Below are 16,221 nucleotides of genomic sequence, written 5' to 3' on the forward strand. Positions count from 1 at the left end.
TTGCATTGTATTCTTTGAATAAATCAATTATGTTATTACTTTCTGTGTCACTTTGTGAAATATATTCCTTTAATACGTTACAAATTTCATCCATTTTGTTCGTTTCAAATGATTTTCTATTTGCCGAAACTCTTCCTCCTTTAATAGATCGTCTGATAAAATTTCTTATAAAAGGATTAGTGTGCGAATAATCTTTTTCTATATTTTCTTTTTCCGGTATGTTTCGCAACCATTCTAGTAGTTTAATACCATTCTTCTTCCACCATTTCTTTATCGTAATGATATAAATAATACCAACCCTTTAAAGATAAAGATGGAGCCGCTAGATTATTTTACATATTCTGGTTTACAACTTCTTTCGTGACTTGGTTGTATTTTATCAAACAAGCTCCCAAACAGAGAGTGTCTCTCTTGGCGTAAGCTTCCCATTCGTGTCTCAATTCCTCTCAGTTGTCTTGCGTGTATTTAGCGATATCTACGTAGGCAATCTTTCTCAAATTCGCCGGGAGATTGGAAGAATTTCCCCATGCAGCCAAACTAGAGGATTCGTGTTGATAGGAACACGTGAAATTAATATGTTGTAAATAGTTACCCTTTATTTCTTTCTGTGTTTTCCATTTTTTCTGTAAATCTTCATCTGTGTATGGATTAGATAAAGGAAAAGATAGAATTCCTCTGGGTGTTTTTAAAGGGCAATGCGTTAGTTTTTTTGTATTTTTAAGCACGATCCAGTTATCGAAACCACTGCCGTTATGAGAAATTAATATTAATCTCTTTCTATCATATTGACCTAAATATTTCAACATTTGATCTATACAATCTGTACCTACAAATATTTCTACTACATTCATTAGTTTATCATAAAATTCTTCTGGAACTTTATCAGTAGGATTTAAATCTTTTATCGTTTCTAACTTTTTTCTTAGTTTTTCTAAATTAATTAAAGTGCAACAATACGGAATTGCTCTTCGCGTGTCTTTTTCTGAATACGTTTCGCAATCCCAAGCGAATAACGCATCATCACTCATACTTAGTTTGAGGGGTGAAACCTGTGTTACTGCGGTATCGTCTCTACACGTTTTCCACACCTGTTCGTAATTGTCTTCTATTTCTTGAATTCCAAAACTTTTTTGGCTTCTTCTAATCAGACAGAAATGCGAGTTGTGTAAGTAAAAAACCCAATCTAATTCATCATGTACGTCTCTGGGGTGAAAATGTCTGTTTTTGGGATTATAAATTTGAAACGAAGTGTTAAATTTCTTGTTGAATTCATTCATTCTAGCACAAGTCATCACTCCTTTTCTATTTGCTTTTGAAAACCCGTTGATGTATTCTTGAAATTTACATGTTAAATCTTTGTTCAAAACACGATTGACGCATTTGATAAAACAGTGACCATCTGTAGGTATGTAACAATTTTCGCCTTCGTATTCATTTATCTTTTTAAGTAGATCAGTTCCTCCTCTACCATCTCTCGATCATTTTATTTCTTGGAAATTGTCTTTCATTAAAATTATTTTTCCTGTAAAATACCAATCGGAAGCATCGGTGTTTTTGTCCATATTTGAAAAGATATTGTGAAAAGTTTTGGCATTGAAACCGAGGAGTGACATGTATTGTCTGTGATTCCCTTCCTCGACTATCTCTCCATCTATTTTAATTTGTCCTTTGAATGTTTTAAATTTATCAGAGATAACCTTGATAACATCGGAAAATAGAGCGTTTTCTATCAATCTTTCATCGTCTGCAAGTTTTTTCGTATTTATTTAAGTATATATTTTTGATTATTTCTTTATTTTGACCGCTGATATTTCTGTATGGAATTTGTCCAAAATTTCATTGAATTCTTTTAATTCTTCAACTGTTATGTTCTTGTCTTCTCTCGATCTTTCGAAAAAGATGTACAATTGATTAAGATACATATTCAAGATATCCGTTTTCTTTTTATAATGAGCTTTCTTTTTGCTCGTGAAACCTAAAGTGATGAGACCGCAAGAGGTCGTTTGAACGGCTGTTAATGCAGCCAATACGGTTGGGACGATGACCGGAAGCATTAATCCACCAGTCACGGCCGTTGCCACCGTTACTCCTACCGTTAGAACTGTGCTCGCTGTTTTGAAAAAAGAATCGATTCTACTCCATGTTTTCCTGCATGTATTGTACTGTCTCAACTTTATTTTCAACTCTTCTTGTTTGTCTATCATGTATTGTTGTCTGCTTTCAAGTTCCATTTTTTTAAGTCGTTAAATGAAGTGAATTTCCGATAAATAGAACCACGGAATATCGTATAGAGCGCGCTTGTTTGGCCTAGCATTATTATATTTGAGGGTATTAAAAGTAAAAACATTTACGCGTACTAACAAAATTTATTTTTTCGTATGGTCCTCTTTAAGATGATAGGAATATTATATTTTTTCTTTTTCGATGTTTATCTTGGCTCTAAAAATATAACCACCACCTTCAAGGATGGAGTCTTCGGCAAACGATAAATGTACTATAAACTCTCTTTCTTGTTGACTTTTATGAACATCGATCGAGGTGTATTTTTCACCTAAAGCGAAATACAGATTTACGTATTCAAAGTCTGTTGTTCATAAAAACTCGTGACTGCTCGATTCTATTGATCCGTGTACGTGTAAGCCTCGTGGAATTTTGATGTCTACATATTTACCATTTTTCGTTTCAATTTCCTGATCCCTTTTATCAATCAAACGTATATTCTCTTCAAAATTACCATCATTGAATAATGAAATATGTTTGACGGCATTACCGGTTTGTTTGAAGACTACTTTATTGACTTTAACCTTCATGGGAAACTCTATTTGAATCAGACAATTACCTCGAAAAGTAAACGCTTCCGTTTCGCCGATATCGAATACGTTTGTTTTTAGGTTCTCCGTCTGCGAGAGAACCCACTTTTATTTCTGCTTTGAATCCGTATTTGTTTGACTTATAAATTTGGTCTTTTTCATCGAAGACAGTGTCACTTTCGAATGGAAGATTGAAAATACGACTTGTCCGTGACAATAGCTTCTAATTTGGTCAACTTTTTCTCTTGTCTCAAAAAATCGTCATGAATTCTAGATACTAAAAGATTGACCTGTTCTTTAATATAATTTTTCATATCATCTCAAATTTATTTTGAAGAAAGTTTTTAATCACACCCACTTCTTTTTCTAATTCGTCCGTGATTTTAGTATCCAAAGCAGTCAATTGTCGTTTCAACGTATCTTTGTCAATGGGAAGTGTGTTAATTATATCTCGAACATCTGATTTTTGCTTCGCGATCTTTTCGTTCAAATTGGATATCGAATTTTGTAACTCGGTTTTTTCCGCGGTCTTGTCTAGTTCTGCTAGCAATTCGTTTTTAGTTTCAACTTATCCTCGTTTACATTTGGGTTATCTATTAAACGTTGGACGTCTATTTTTACCTTCGTAATCTTATCGTCTAAGTTAGATATTAAATTTTGCAACTGACTTGTTTTATCCACTTGAATAAGACGTTTCAAACTCGTTAACTCTTGTTGTAGTTTGGGTTCGTCCACAAGATTTTTAATATTTCGTCTGAGGTATCTTTTCACGTCAGTTATTCTATTTTCAACATGGTCCTTATCTATTTGAATTTGATCCAGTAAATATTTCTTGTTCACGGCATCGTTATCGTTTCCTGGAAACTTTAAATTAGTTATTTTGAAATTGTTCATATCGATATCCCCTTGTAAGGTGTCTCCGATTTGATCCACGAAAAAAGGTTTCGCTTTGTGTATAAACGTCGTCATGGGATTTTTAGATTCTAGAGGTAAAGACCCTAATCCAAACTTGTTTGCCATTTTTATTGAGTTAAATTTATTATAATTTCTTCAAACTTTTCTCCCAAACTCAACCGATATAAAACCCAAAGCGACAGCTGTCCACACAGCTTTTGTCCGGGCATTTGAATTTGAAACGTAGAACATTTGATTGGTTTGCTAGTTAATTTCGTTATCTCTTCTGTCGGTTCTAGACCGAAGAATCAAAGAAATAAAAGTTATTCAAAGAATCTTTGTGTAGAGCAGAGTGATGAACTCCTTTTTGATCCGACGTGTGAATGTGATGGCGTAAAATTTACCTTTCTTGTATTTCAGTTCATCAATTTCATCTCGCATGCAATAATAAAACGGCGAGACGTTCAATTCCTTGGCCCATTTCACAAGTTGAAAGTTTGTGGTCGTATCTTTTCCGTATTCATCGAGAAATGCATTCATTTTTTAAGTTGATTTTTTTAGGTGTTTTTCGAAGTAGGCGGTAAGTATTGCTGAAGACCCAATTGACGAAATATATACTTAGTTTGTGTTTGAAAAAACTTGTATAACATTCTGATAAAACACATTCAATAATATTTTGAAGATAAATTTACATTTAAATTTAAAAAATTTTAATTTAAGAGAGTGTAAATGCTTGTCGACATCTAAATTTCTTAACCTTTCATCTAAATCTTCATTTTCGAGATTCATTTTTAAAAGTCAGTTTTTTGTAGTTCATTTTGATAAAACCTTCCTATGATTTGTTCTTTGTCTTGATCGATTAATTCATACGTGGGAGGTGATGTGGTGTTTATTTTATCAACGATGAATATCTCGTTAGTCTAATACCCGACGTAACCTTTCTGAAACTATGATTTATATTTAAAAATACGAACTCGATCTCCAACTTTGAATTTTGGTTTAATATTCAAATTGCTAATCTCGTTTTCAAAGTTGTTTCGAGTGTTGACGGACTTTATGATATACGGGTTATTCGAAGCTTGCGTTGGCGTCACACCTATAGACGAATGTATTTTGTTATTGTATTCGTCGACAACAACTGGTAATATTTTAAACCATTTTTGAGATTTCATTTCCGTGAATTTCTTGAATAATTTGCTTTTAAGAGTCCTGTTGAATCTTTCTATCACTACTGCCTTGCCTTCGTTATGCGTGCTGTAAATTTCAAACCCCAGAGATTTCACATTTCTGTTGTAGAATTCGCTTCCTTTATCAACCCACAACTTTAGGGGTCGCCTGTCGGATTGTTTCATTATGGTTTCGAATGCTTGTTTGACAGTCAGCCCCGATTTGTTTTTCAAGGGAAAGACCCAAGCGTATCTCGTGTATATGTCGATCACCGTCAAACAATACTTGTACCCTCTCTCGACTGGCATGTTGATTAAATCGGCTGACCAAATTTCATCTTTATCAAAAACTTTGACTTTGACGTAATGTTTGTTTTTTCGAAATTCTTTGTGAATCTCGTCTGCTATGCCCATACCCAATTTCAATTTTGCCTTCAAGAGTTTTATGATAAGAGCCCTTTGTAATTTCTCTTTGAAAGTGGGATTGGGGATATTTTCAAGTTCGTCTATCATTTGTTTGTCTGCTTGGTGTCTGATTGTTATGTCTTTGTTTCTGTACAGTATGTCGTGTTTGAGCGCTGCTGCGTCAACTCTATTAACGGGTTCTTCCCCTGGTTTGGGATTATCATTTTCGTCTAAACGCAGATCTAACCTAGTGCCTGGACCTGTATAATTGTGCCCTGGGAGATGTTTTTCTCCGGGATATTTTGCCCATGGGAATCCAGGAAGAGAACCCAATGACTTTTGAATGTCTCCCGCACCGAAATACGTTTTAGGAGGATGGACATTTATTAAAGACATATTTGTCCAATAATCAAATAAACACCATATATTTTTAATACGACAGATTTAATACAAGGAGAAAACTATTCAAGCGATAGAAATGAATCATTAGATCTTTTCACTGCATCTTCTCCTGAGGAAATTTGTTGTTTGAGACAAAGTTGGCCACTTTGGGGATGAGAGATGTTAGAGCAGAGAAGAAACCGTCTCCTTCGAATTTTTTTTTCGTGTTTTAAAATTAAAGACATTTTTATTTTTTTTTAATGCGCTTATTTTATACTGTATTATTTTAGTGAATCTTGTCTGTGGTTTTGGGTAATTTATAATACAGTTTGGAGGAGTCTGTTATGATATATTTTTTAACAGTTTGGAGAGTCTGTTATAATACATTTTTAACAGTTAGGGGAGTCTGTTATAATGTATTTTAACAGTTTGGGGAGTCTGTTATAATAAATTTTAACAGTTGTGTGTTTTCGGATATGACGCATGAAAAAGCTGCGCATCCGCAGATGTCAAATGCGTCATATCCGAAAACACATATACTACTAACGGTAGTTTAACATGTCTTCTATCTCTTTCAGTCGAAAACATAAATTCGCATTTTTTGAAATCTTTGGAGAAAATCGATTTTGAAGTTGCACCCTCAATTTCAAGTGGAAACTGGCTTATGTTTTGGTTTGGTGAAAAAGTCTGAGACCAAAAGTGCTGCAACTGATAGAGTTTTCACGGTAGGAACTTGAAATTTGCAACAGTACAACTTCAGATGGGTCCGGACCTGCAGTGCAAATTTCAGCTTTCCGTCTCTGATAGTTTTCGAACGGCAGCCTGTCAAAGATTTGGTCTTCACCTGGACCGCTGCCACTAGATTGCATAGAGACTGTATAGGCTGCCTGCCGCCCCCCACCCCGCGCTAAAATGGCCATAACTCAGCCAATTTTGATCCTAGAGGTATGATTTTTGTTGCAAACGGTAGTTTAACATGTCTTCTATCTCTTTCAGTCGAAAACACAAATTCGCATTTTTGAAAACTTTGGAGAAAATCGATTTTGAAGTTGCACCCTCAATTTTAAGTGGAAACTGGCTTATGTTTTGATTTGGAGAAAAAGTCTGAGACCAAAAGTGCTGCAACTGGCAGAGTTTTCACGGTAGGAACTTGAAATTTGCAACATTACAACTTCAGATGGGTCCGGACCTGCAGTGCAAATTTCAGCTTTCCATCTCTGATAGTTTTCGAACGGCAGCCTGTCAAAGATTTGGTCTTCACCTGGACCGCTGCCACTAGATTGCATAGAGACTGTATAGGCTGCCTGCCGCCCCCCACCCCGCGCTAAAATGGCCATAACTCAGCCAATTTTGACCCTAGAGGTATGATTTTTGTTGCGAACGGTAGTTTAACATGTCTTCTATCTCTTTCAGTCGAAAACACAAATTCGCATTTTTGAAATCTTTGGAGAAAATCGATTTCGAAGTTGCACCCTCCATTTCAAGTGGAAACTGGCTTATGTTTTGGTTTGGTGAAAAAGTCTGAGACCAAAAGTGCTGCAACTGATAGAGTTTTCACGGTAGGAACTTGAAATTTGCAACAGTACAACTTCAGATGGGTCCGGACCTGCAGTGCAAATTTCAGCTTTCCGTCTCTGATAGTTTTCGAACGGCAGCCTGTCAAAGATTTGGTCTTCACCTGGACCGCTGCCACTAGATTGCATAGAGACTGTATAGGCTGCCTGCCGCCCCCCACCCCGCGCTAAAATGGCCATAACTCAGCCAATTTTGATCCTAGAGGTATGATTTTTGTTGCAAACGGTAGTTTAACATGTCTTCTATCTCTTTCAGTCGAAAACACAAATTCGCATTTTTGAAAACTTTGGAGAAAATCGATTTTGAAGTTGCACCCTCAATTTTAAGTGGAAACTGGCTTATGTTTTGATTTGGAGAAAAAGTCTGAGACCAAAAGTGCTGCAACTGGCAAAGTTTTCACGGTAGGAACTTGAAATTTGCAACATTACAACTTCAGATGGGTCCGGACCTGCAGTGCAAATTTCAGCTTTCCATCTTTGATAGTTTTCGAACGGCAGCCTGTCAAAGATTTGGTCTTCACCTGGACCGCTGCCACTAGATTGTATAGAGACTGTATAGGCTGCCTGCCGCCCCCCACCCCTGCGCTAAAATGGCCATAACTCAGCCAATTTTGACCCTAGAGGTATGATTGTTGTTGCGAACGGTAGTTTAACATGTCTTCTATCTCTTTCAGTCGAAAACACAAATTCGCATTTTTGAAATCTTTGGAGAAAATCGATTTCGAAGTTGCACCCTCCATTTCAAGTGGAAACTGGCTTATGTTTTGGTTTGGTGAAAAAGTCTGAGACCAAAAGTGCTGCAACTGATAGAGTTTTCACGGTAGGAACTTGAAATTTGCAACAGTACAACTTCAGATGGGTCCGGACCTGCAGTGCAAATTTCAGCTTTCCGTCTCTGATAGTTTTCGAACGGCAGCCTGTCAAAGATTTGGTCTTCACCTGGACCGCTGCCACTAAATTGCATAGAGACTGTATAGGCTGCCTGCCGCCCCCCACCCCCGCGCTAAAATGGCCATAACTCAGCCAATTTTGATCCTAGAGGTATGATTTTTGTTGCAAACGGTAGTTTAACATGTCTTCTATCTCTTTCAGTCCAAAACACAAATTCGCATTTTTGAAAACTTTGGAGAAAATCGATTTTGAAGTTGCACCCTCAATTTTAAGTGGAAACTGGCTTATGTTTTGATTTGGAGAAAAAGTCTGAGACCAAAAGTGCTGCAACTGGCAGAGTTTTCACGGTAGGAACTTGAAATTTGCAACATTACAACTTCAGATGGGTCCGGACCTGCAGTGCAAATTTCAGCTTTCCATCTCTGATAGTTTTCGAACGGCAGCCTGTCAAAGATTTGGTCTTGACCTGGACCGCTGTCAATAGATTGCATAGAGACTGTATAGGCTGCCTGCCGCCCCCCACCCCCGCGCTAAAATGGCCATAACTCAGCCAATTTTGACCCTAGAGGTATGATTTTTGTTGCGAACGGTAGTTTAACATGTCTTCTATCTCTTTCAGTCGAAAACACAAATTCGCATTTTTGAAATCTTTGGAGAAAATCGATTTCGAAGTTGCACCCTCCATTTCAAGTGGAAACTGGCTTATGTTTTGGTTTGGTGAAAAAGTCTGAGACCAAAAGTGCTGCAACTGATAGAGTTTTCACGGTAGGAACTTGAAATTTGCAACAGTACAACTTCAGATGGGTCCGGACCTGCAGTGCAAATTTCAGCTTTCCGTCTCTGATAGTTTTCGAACGGCAGCCTGTCAAAGATTTGGTCTTCACCTGGACCGCTGCCACTAGATTGCATAGAGACTGTATAGGCTGCCTGCCGCCCCCCATCCCGCGCTAAAATGGCCATAACTCAGCCAATTTTGATCCTAGAGGTATGATTTTTGTTGCAAACGGTAGTTTAACATGTCTTCTATCTCTTTCAGTCCAAAACACAAATTCGCATTTTTGAAATCTTTGGAGAAAATCGATTTTGAAGTTGCACCCTCAATTTCAAGTGGAAACTGGCTTATGTTTTGGTTTGGAGAAAAAGTCTGAGACCAAAAGTGCTGCAACTGGCAGAGTTTTCACGGTAGGAACTTGAAATTTGCAACATTACAACTTCAGATGGGTCCGGACCTGCAGTGCAAATTTCAGCTTTCCATCTCTGATAGTTTTCGAACGGCAGCCTGTCAAAGATTTGGTCTTCACCTGGACCGCTGTCAATAGATTGCATAGAGACTGTATAGGCTGCCTGCCGCCCCCCACCCCGCGCTAAAATGGCCATAACTCAGCCAATTTTGATCCTAGAGGTATGATTTTTGTTGCAAACGGTAGTTTAACATGTCTTCTATCTCTTTCAGTCGAAAACACAAATTCGCATTTTTGAAAACTTTGGAGAAAATCGATTTTGAAGTTGCACCCTCAATTTCAAGTGGAAACTGGCTTATGTTTTGGTTTGGAGAAAAAGTCTGAGACCAAAAGTGTTGCAACTGGCAGAGTTTTCACGGTAGGAACTTGAAATTTGCAACAGTACAACTTCAGATGGGTCCGGACCTGCAGTGCAAATTTCAGCTTTCCATCTCTGATAGTTGTCGAACGGCAGCCTGTCAAAGATTTGGTCTTCACCTGGACCGCTGCCACTAGATTGCATAGAGACTGTATAGGTTGCCTGCCGCCCCCCACCCCCGCGCTAAAATGGCCATAACTCAGCCAATTTTGACAACTGGCTTATGTTTTGGTTTGTTGAAAAAGCTAAAGAGAAGACAGAGAAGGGATGAAAGAAGAAAAGGAAATACTACCAACGAGAGAAGAATTGCCAAGAGGAGATTTTGGGTTAGATCTTGGCTAGTGATCTGGGGCTATATGAGCAATTACTGAATTGGAGCGAGAATATCAACCTCACTACAGGAACCTCCTGAGATTTGAGCCTGAAATGTTTACAGAGATGCTGGTAAAAGTTGGGCCCAAGATACACAAAGAAGACACATTCTGGAGGAAGGCTTTGGACCCTGGATTGAAGCTCGCCATCACCCTTAGATATCTGGCCACTGGGAACAGCTACAAGTCTCTCATGTATGACTTTAGGGTGGCAAGCAATACCATCTGCAGAATAGTTCCTGAAGTCTGTGAGGCCATCATTGAAGCATATGCAGAAGATGCCATCAGCTGCCAAACAACACCTGAAGAGTGTAGAAAAGTTGCTGACCTGTTTGAGACCAGATGGAATTTTCCGCATGCACTTGGTGCCATTGATGGCAGGCATGTGGCCATCAAATGTCCTGCCAAAGGTGGATCTGTTTATTATAATTACAAAGGCTTTCACTCCATAGTTTTGATGGCTCTGGTTGATGCAGACTACAAGTTCCTGTATGTCGAGTGTGGTGCAAGTGGTGCTGGCTCTGATGGTCTGCCTCCTCCTGAACCTCTGCCTGGTCAAGACACACCAATATCTTTCTTTATACTGGGAGATGATGTTTTCCCCTTAAGAAGCTGGCTCATGAAACATCTGTCCCTGAGGAACATGACGAGAGAGCAGAGACTTTATAACTACAGGTTGTTAAGAACCAGAAGAGTGGTGGAAAATGCTTTTGGCATCCTGGCAGTAAGGTTCAGATGTTTATTTACTACTATGCCACAGAAGGCAAAGACAGTGGAATCCATAGTCATTGTCTGTTGCTGCCTTCACAATATGATGAGACTGGTGTATCCTGCAGCCCAGACTATATTGGTAGACCAGGAAGATCGAGATACCCACCAGATGATACCAGGACTTTGGAGGGACAATGGGGAACTGCCAGACATACCATGTGTGAACAGAGGGAACTATGCTACCTAGAATACAAAGCTGCACCTGGTAGACTACATCAACTCAGAAGCTGGAGGCGTGCATTGGCAAGACGACATGATCTGAAGAATTGATAACTTGATCCTGCAGCTGTCGCACATTTGCCTAAGTCTTCAAAATTGTCAACTGTAATATTTCATAAATTGTATTGTATTACTGTTAAATACTGCCAGGTTTTGTAAATTAAGAAATTAAAATGAAAACAAGTCAAGTTTCATAGCTTTAATTATTAAAGCAAACCAAAACCTTCAACAGGTGTCAATAACAACAAAATAGTGCAACAACAATAGGCCACTATAACAATATAAAATGGCAACAAAAATTGGCTTCATTAATAACATTACAATTGGAAAAAATGGCCACAATTAAAACAGCAAATGTCCAAAACAATGGGCCAAGATAACAATTAAGGTTCATCATTTACTTTGCACAAACAAAATGTTCGGGCTGGCGAGTGATGACAAGTAGGTACTCATCTTAAAGGGCGTTGAAGGGTGCATCGTGTCTGGGTCGGAGATGCTGGAGGCGACCGACGGTGGTTGATGATGCTGCAGTTGCAGATTAGGTACAGACTGTGGGTACAATGTGGAAGGCCCTGGACTTGGTTGTCCCTGGTAACTTGCAGCTGGAGGAGGCGGACGCACATTCGCAATTGTGACAGTCGCTGCAGGAGGAGGCGGAGGCTGCTGCTGTGAATAGCAACCGTACTGCTGCTGTTGTTGTATTTGTGCCCTTGCCTTTGCCTTCACCTGGTGCAGAAGCGTTATGACCTGAAAATCCTCTTAGCTGTTGTGGTCCAGCTGCAGAGTACATATACTCGACCCAGTTCCGAACTCTAACTGTGTGAGGGTCTGCTGTCTGTTGCAGGCTTTTCAATTTGTCCTCCAATTCTGCTACTAGTTGCTAATCCGTCTGAGGCAGGTGCAGTTTCCCAGCCTTTCTCGGTCTCTTCTTCCCAGACGCCGCATCAGGACCAGTAGCAGCGGGTGTGTCTTCTCGGACAGCGGGAGATGTATATGGTGTTGATGTTGGCCTGGACTGGGACTTGCAGACGTTGGATGCTGTGGACGGTCACTAGTACTTGGTCTGGAACCTCCAACTTCAGCAGCAGTAGCAGCAAGTGAGACCCCATCATCTTCTGACGAACTTGCAGGCCTGCTCTGTGGATTGACATCTTCACCAGGTACAATTGCTGCAAATTCTAGGCGATGTTTCTGTGTACTGGTGATTACACAAGACTGACTAGAATGTAGGACTTCACGTTGTGTTTGAAATAATTTATTTTACATCTATAAACATGGAAGTGAAGATGGTTACAGTATCCTGCAACGTTGTTGACTGTACGACGGCATGTTCGGAAGTGTCGAAAGCGTGCAGTTGGAACCAGTTCGTTTACAGTAGTCTGCTTTGGGGACACCTTCGTGTAGCTTACAACACAAAAAACATAGTCCGAGGCACCGAACTTTAATTGTCACTTTAATTGTCACAGTTTCTTCGTAGGCTGTCAAATCGTTAATAAATTGTACCAATAACAATTCCTTTTATAATAACCACTCAACCGCACTAACATGACCCCTAGCCCTGTCCAACACGTCACGCTCACGCAAGCATACGCCGTTCATCCGTGACATACGGCTCAAATATGTCGCAGCCATGCTATATTAGCTATTACGGAGAACACGTGGACTCTAACGAAACCATCCATGCATTTGTACTTCGCTTCCGTGAATGATCTGATGACTGTTTGGGAAGCACGGATACGAAGTATTATCGAGGTAAGTGTTACGTATGGCAAGTATGCTTTCACGTATGCCAAGTATGCTTCTCCGGCAATCAGGATTTATCTACGTATGACGTCTATACTGGAAGAATTGACGGATGTTTTAAACATGTTTGAAATTTCCGCCAAAATCGACGTATCAGTACGGATCACATGCGTATCCCACGTATGTCGAGGGACGTTGTGGGGATTCTCTCGGATACAACACGGATAGTCTCATTTGGACATCCGCGCTTCATACGGCCTTGAATACGCCTATGTGCGATCGCGGCTATAGACCGAGATGAAATTTAAATTGTGCTCCTTTTATAGTTGCACAAAACACCCGCAGGACACCCTTTCCTTTACCTTGCTTCCTACCCAGTAAGTCCCTCAATACCATGCACAACTCGCCAATTTGTACCCCATTACCATAGCTGCTTTGTATTTTACCTGCTCCATACATATTGCATACCTCGCAGCCTCTGAGTCAACCTTCATTACCGTGGAGACCTATCCGTTGCGCAGCCCTGTGAGATCCTGCGAATATACTATACGTACTGTACGGCTAAGCCATCGGACGTCCGTAATTAATACCCCGTCCTCGGCCACCCATCCGTCAACTTGCATTTCACCCAATTTTGTACCATTTCTCCGTGTCCAATCCGTCAAATTCTAGTCGGCTCCTGCCGACCCCAACCCCCGCACTAAAATGGCCATAACAATTTTGGTCTGAGAGGTATAATTTTTATTGCAAACGGTAGTTTAACATGTCCTCTATCTATTTCAGTCCTTTATAGGTCAGAACATGGATATTTCTCCATAGACTTAGTATTGAAATAGGTCATCCGGCCCCATCAGCTGATCACTTTTTACGTTAGTTTCTTAAGCGCCCTGTAAAATGGATATTCAATGGGAAATATTTCATCTATGAATAACGATAACAGAAATTTACACTATGTTGAACATTGTTGAAATGAGGCCGTTTCGGTTCGTATTTTACTCTTATGATAATGACCAACACACCAGTTTGTTCACAAGTTAAGAATTCTAGAAATTGCAATTATTGACAGATTTAGTAGTAATCTAATTTTAGATGACTTGTCCTTCACCTTAACAGTAGTGCAGTGTGCAACTAAAGCTTCACACTTTCTTACATTTGGTATTGTCTCTTAAAAACTCGAGAGGAATTTTTCAAATGTTTAAACTCGACGAAGTACAGCAAGTGGGAATATCAAAGACGTTTTCGATCCAATTATTAATGAAATGGTTCCTTTGGAGATGGAGAAACGATGATTTAAAACAGTGACCCCATTACAAGGAAGACAATGACAAAGGCCTCGACGTTAAAGCCACAGACGCCGATGTCAACCGGTGGGTTCGTTTTGCCGCATTGCCCAACTTGCCGCATTTTTTTTTTATATGAAACGAAATATTTTAATCTGTTGTCTCGCATCTTTTTTTTATTAAGTATAATTTGGACCTGTTAGGAAATCGAAACTATAGTTTTATGGTAAAATCTGGAATAAAATAAATACCAAGTACAAACGATCAGAACCGTAATACAAAATACATAAATCCATAAAACGAAACAAGACAAGTGCAATAAATAAATTTGGTAATAACTTGCAAGAGTTATATCCCTCTACTATATGCCAATAACGTCACCCTTGTGTTAGAAAAATGGCAACTGAAATGCCTGAAAGTGAAAATCTTTTGAATAGTGAAAATCTTCTGAATAGTAAATCAGAATTATCAAGCGAGGAGAAGTTTAAAATTCTCGCATTCGATGTGCTCCATAATTCGGCAGTGGCTCAGCCACCACTGGTTCCAGATAAGTCCCAGAATGTCCTGGTGGACAAGGTAGAAGCTGGGGTTGATTGTCTTCACACTACTAACTACACAAATCGACGAACCTGCGATTGTTTAGAAAAAATAAAAATTAGATAGTGGACCACAGACATATACCCCCACCGCGGCATGGGGATGGTACATATTCAAGATTTTGGGGCAAGGGCAATAACTCTGCTTCTAAGAGTCGAAAATAGCTCAAATTCGAACTTGATCTTCGTTTTATCAATATGTATACACATACCGAATTTCATTTGATTCCATCAAAAAATCTAAAGATTTTTAGAGCGTTTATAAGCAAATGTTGACGGACGGACGGACGACGGGCGGACGGAAGGACCGACGGACCTTCGTTTAATGAATATGTATGCACATACCGAATTTTATTTGATTCTTTCAAACACTCTAGTTTTTAGAGTGTTTACAAGCAATTGATGTTGATAGAAGCACTTACTGTATAGAGGTTAAAGGGTGATAACTCCTCAAAACTGACGTAAGAGGCCTACATCTTGAAAAAGTCTTAAATTTAATAAGAAGTTAACTAAACTTTCTCAAACCTTTCGATTTAGGTCCAATAACATCCATTTTAAGTTTCATCAAAATCGGTTGAAAACTAAGAGAGGAAGGGCAAGGGCAATAACTCTGCTTTTAACGGTCGAAAACAGCTCAAATTCAAACTTGATCTTCGTTTCATGAATATTCCATCAAAAAATCTAGTTTTACAAGTCGTTTTTGTGCAGTTGGGCACGATGCGGCAAGTTGGGCAATGCGGCAAAACGAACCCACCGGATGTCAACGAATACCGTAATATTGGGTCAGCAACATTGTTCTACAGCTCGTGTCTAAATGACCTGTTGATGATCAAATGTTGTCGAATAAATTCAAAGTGAATTAATCGTTTATCCGTCAGCAGATTGCTGAAAAAAGAACCAGGATTGAGATACTCAATTTAATTGTTGTTTTCTTACTCAAAGAATTTTGTCATATTTAAATAATTGAACGGATGACACATCGTTTTGTGTCAACAGTTAACACGGTACTGCCATCTCTTCCATACGGTGGGGAATATTGTGAATTGTGCAATAACAAGCCATGGGTGTTTCTAATAGTCCTACAAATACGAAGGTTGCAAAAGTATCTAGGCGTCTAAATTTTTGTATGATTAACACGCGTTAAGGTGAGATTAGACGTAGCGTACGGTGTGGGGTTATCGATACAGTTGAAAAAAATAAAAAGTGAACGCACGATGTTCGGCTCGGAACACGATTCGCTTCTACAATTTTTTCTGTCTAGATAATCCCGCACTGGACACCGTACCTCGTCTATTCCCGCTTTTAGATAGAGTAAAAGCCAAAGATGTCTTGCACATCATTATTGAAGCAATTATGGACAACTGGCCTGATGATGTTATCATGTTATCAGCTTTTAGGTAGCTTGAGCTGGGCTGTTGTGAATAAAAACCAAATTATTCCCATTTTCTCATTGTTGACTTCTGGCTCTTGTACGAACAGTTTGCTGACTTGTTATATTGGACAATTACTAGAACACGTTTA

General features: G+C 39.1%; 3 protein-coding genes across 3 annotated transcripts in view; all 3 read right to left on the bottom strand.

The window, feature by feature from the left end:
* LOTGIDRAFT_170835 (hypothetical protein) overlaps positions 1-94 on the bottom strand; it is a gene marked incomplete at both ends in the record, with an annotated part of 952 nt that extends 858 nt beyond the window's left edge. Inside the window, one exon of the mRNA XM_009046689.1 lies at positions 40-94. Within this exon, the coding sequence (XP_009044937.1) occupies positions 40-94 (55 nt within the window). The remainder of the gene's footprint in view (positions 1-39) is intronic.
* A 352-nt stretch (positions 95-446) lies between these two features.
* Positions 447-1,292, bottom strand: LOTGIDRAFT_170836 (hypothetical protein; the record flags this gene model as incomplete). The annotated part of the gene is made up of 1 exon (XM_009046690.1): positions 447-1,292. The coding sequence occupies one exon, from the start codon at positions 1,290-1,292 to the stop codon at positions 447-449; it is 846 nt and encodes a 281-aa protein (XP_009044938.1).
* A 1,691-nt stretch (positions 1,293-2,983) lies between these two features.
* Positions 2,984-3,830, bottom strand: LOTGIDRAFT_170837 (hypothetical protein; the record flags this gene model as incomplete). Its single annotated transcript, XM_009046691.1, has 2 exons — positions 2,984-3,100; positions 3,432-3,830. The coding sequence occupies 2 exons, from the start codon at positions 3,828-3,830 to the stop codon at positions 2,984-2,986; spliced, it is 516 nt and encodes a 171-aa protein (XP_009044939.1).
* Between the last annotated feature and the right edge of the window lie 12,391 nt (positions 3,831-16,221).

This window comes from Lottia gigantea, assembly GCF_000327385.1.
Source record: "Lottia gigantea unplaced genomic scaffold LOTGIsca_105, whole genome shotgun sequence".
NCBI classification, from domain to species: Eukaryota; Metazoa; Mollusca; class Gastropoda; family Lottiidae; genus Lottia; species Lottia gigantea.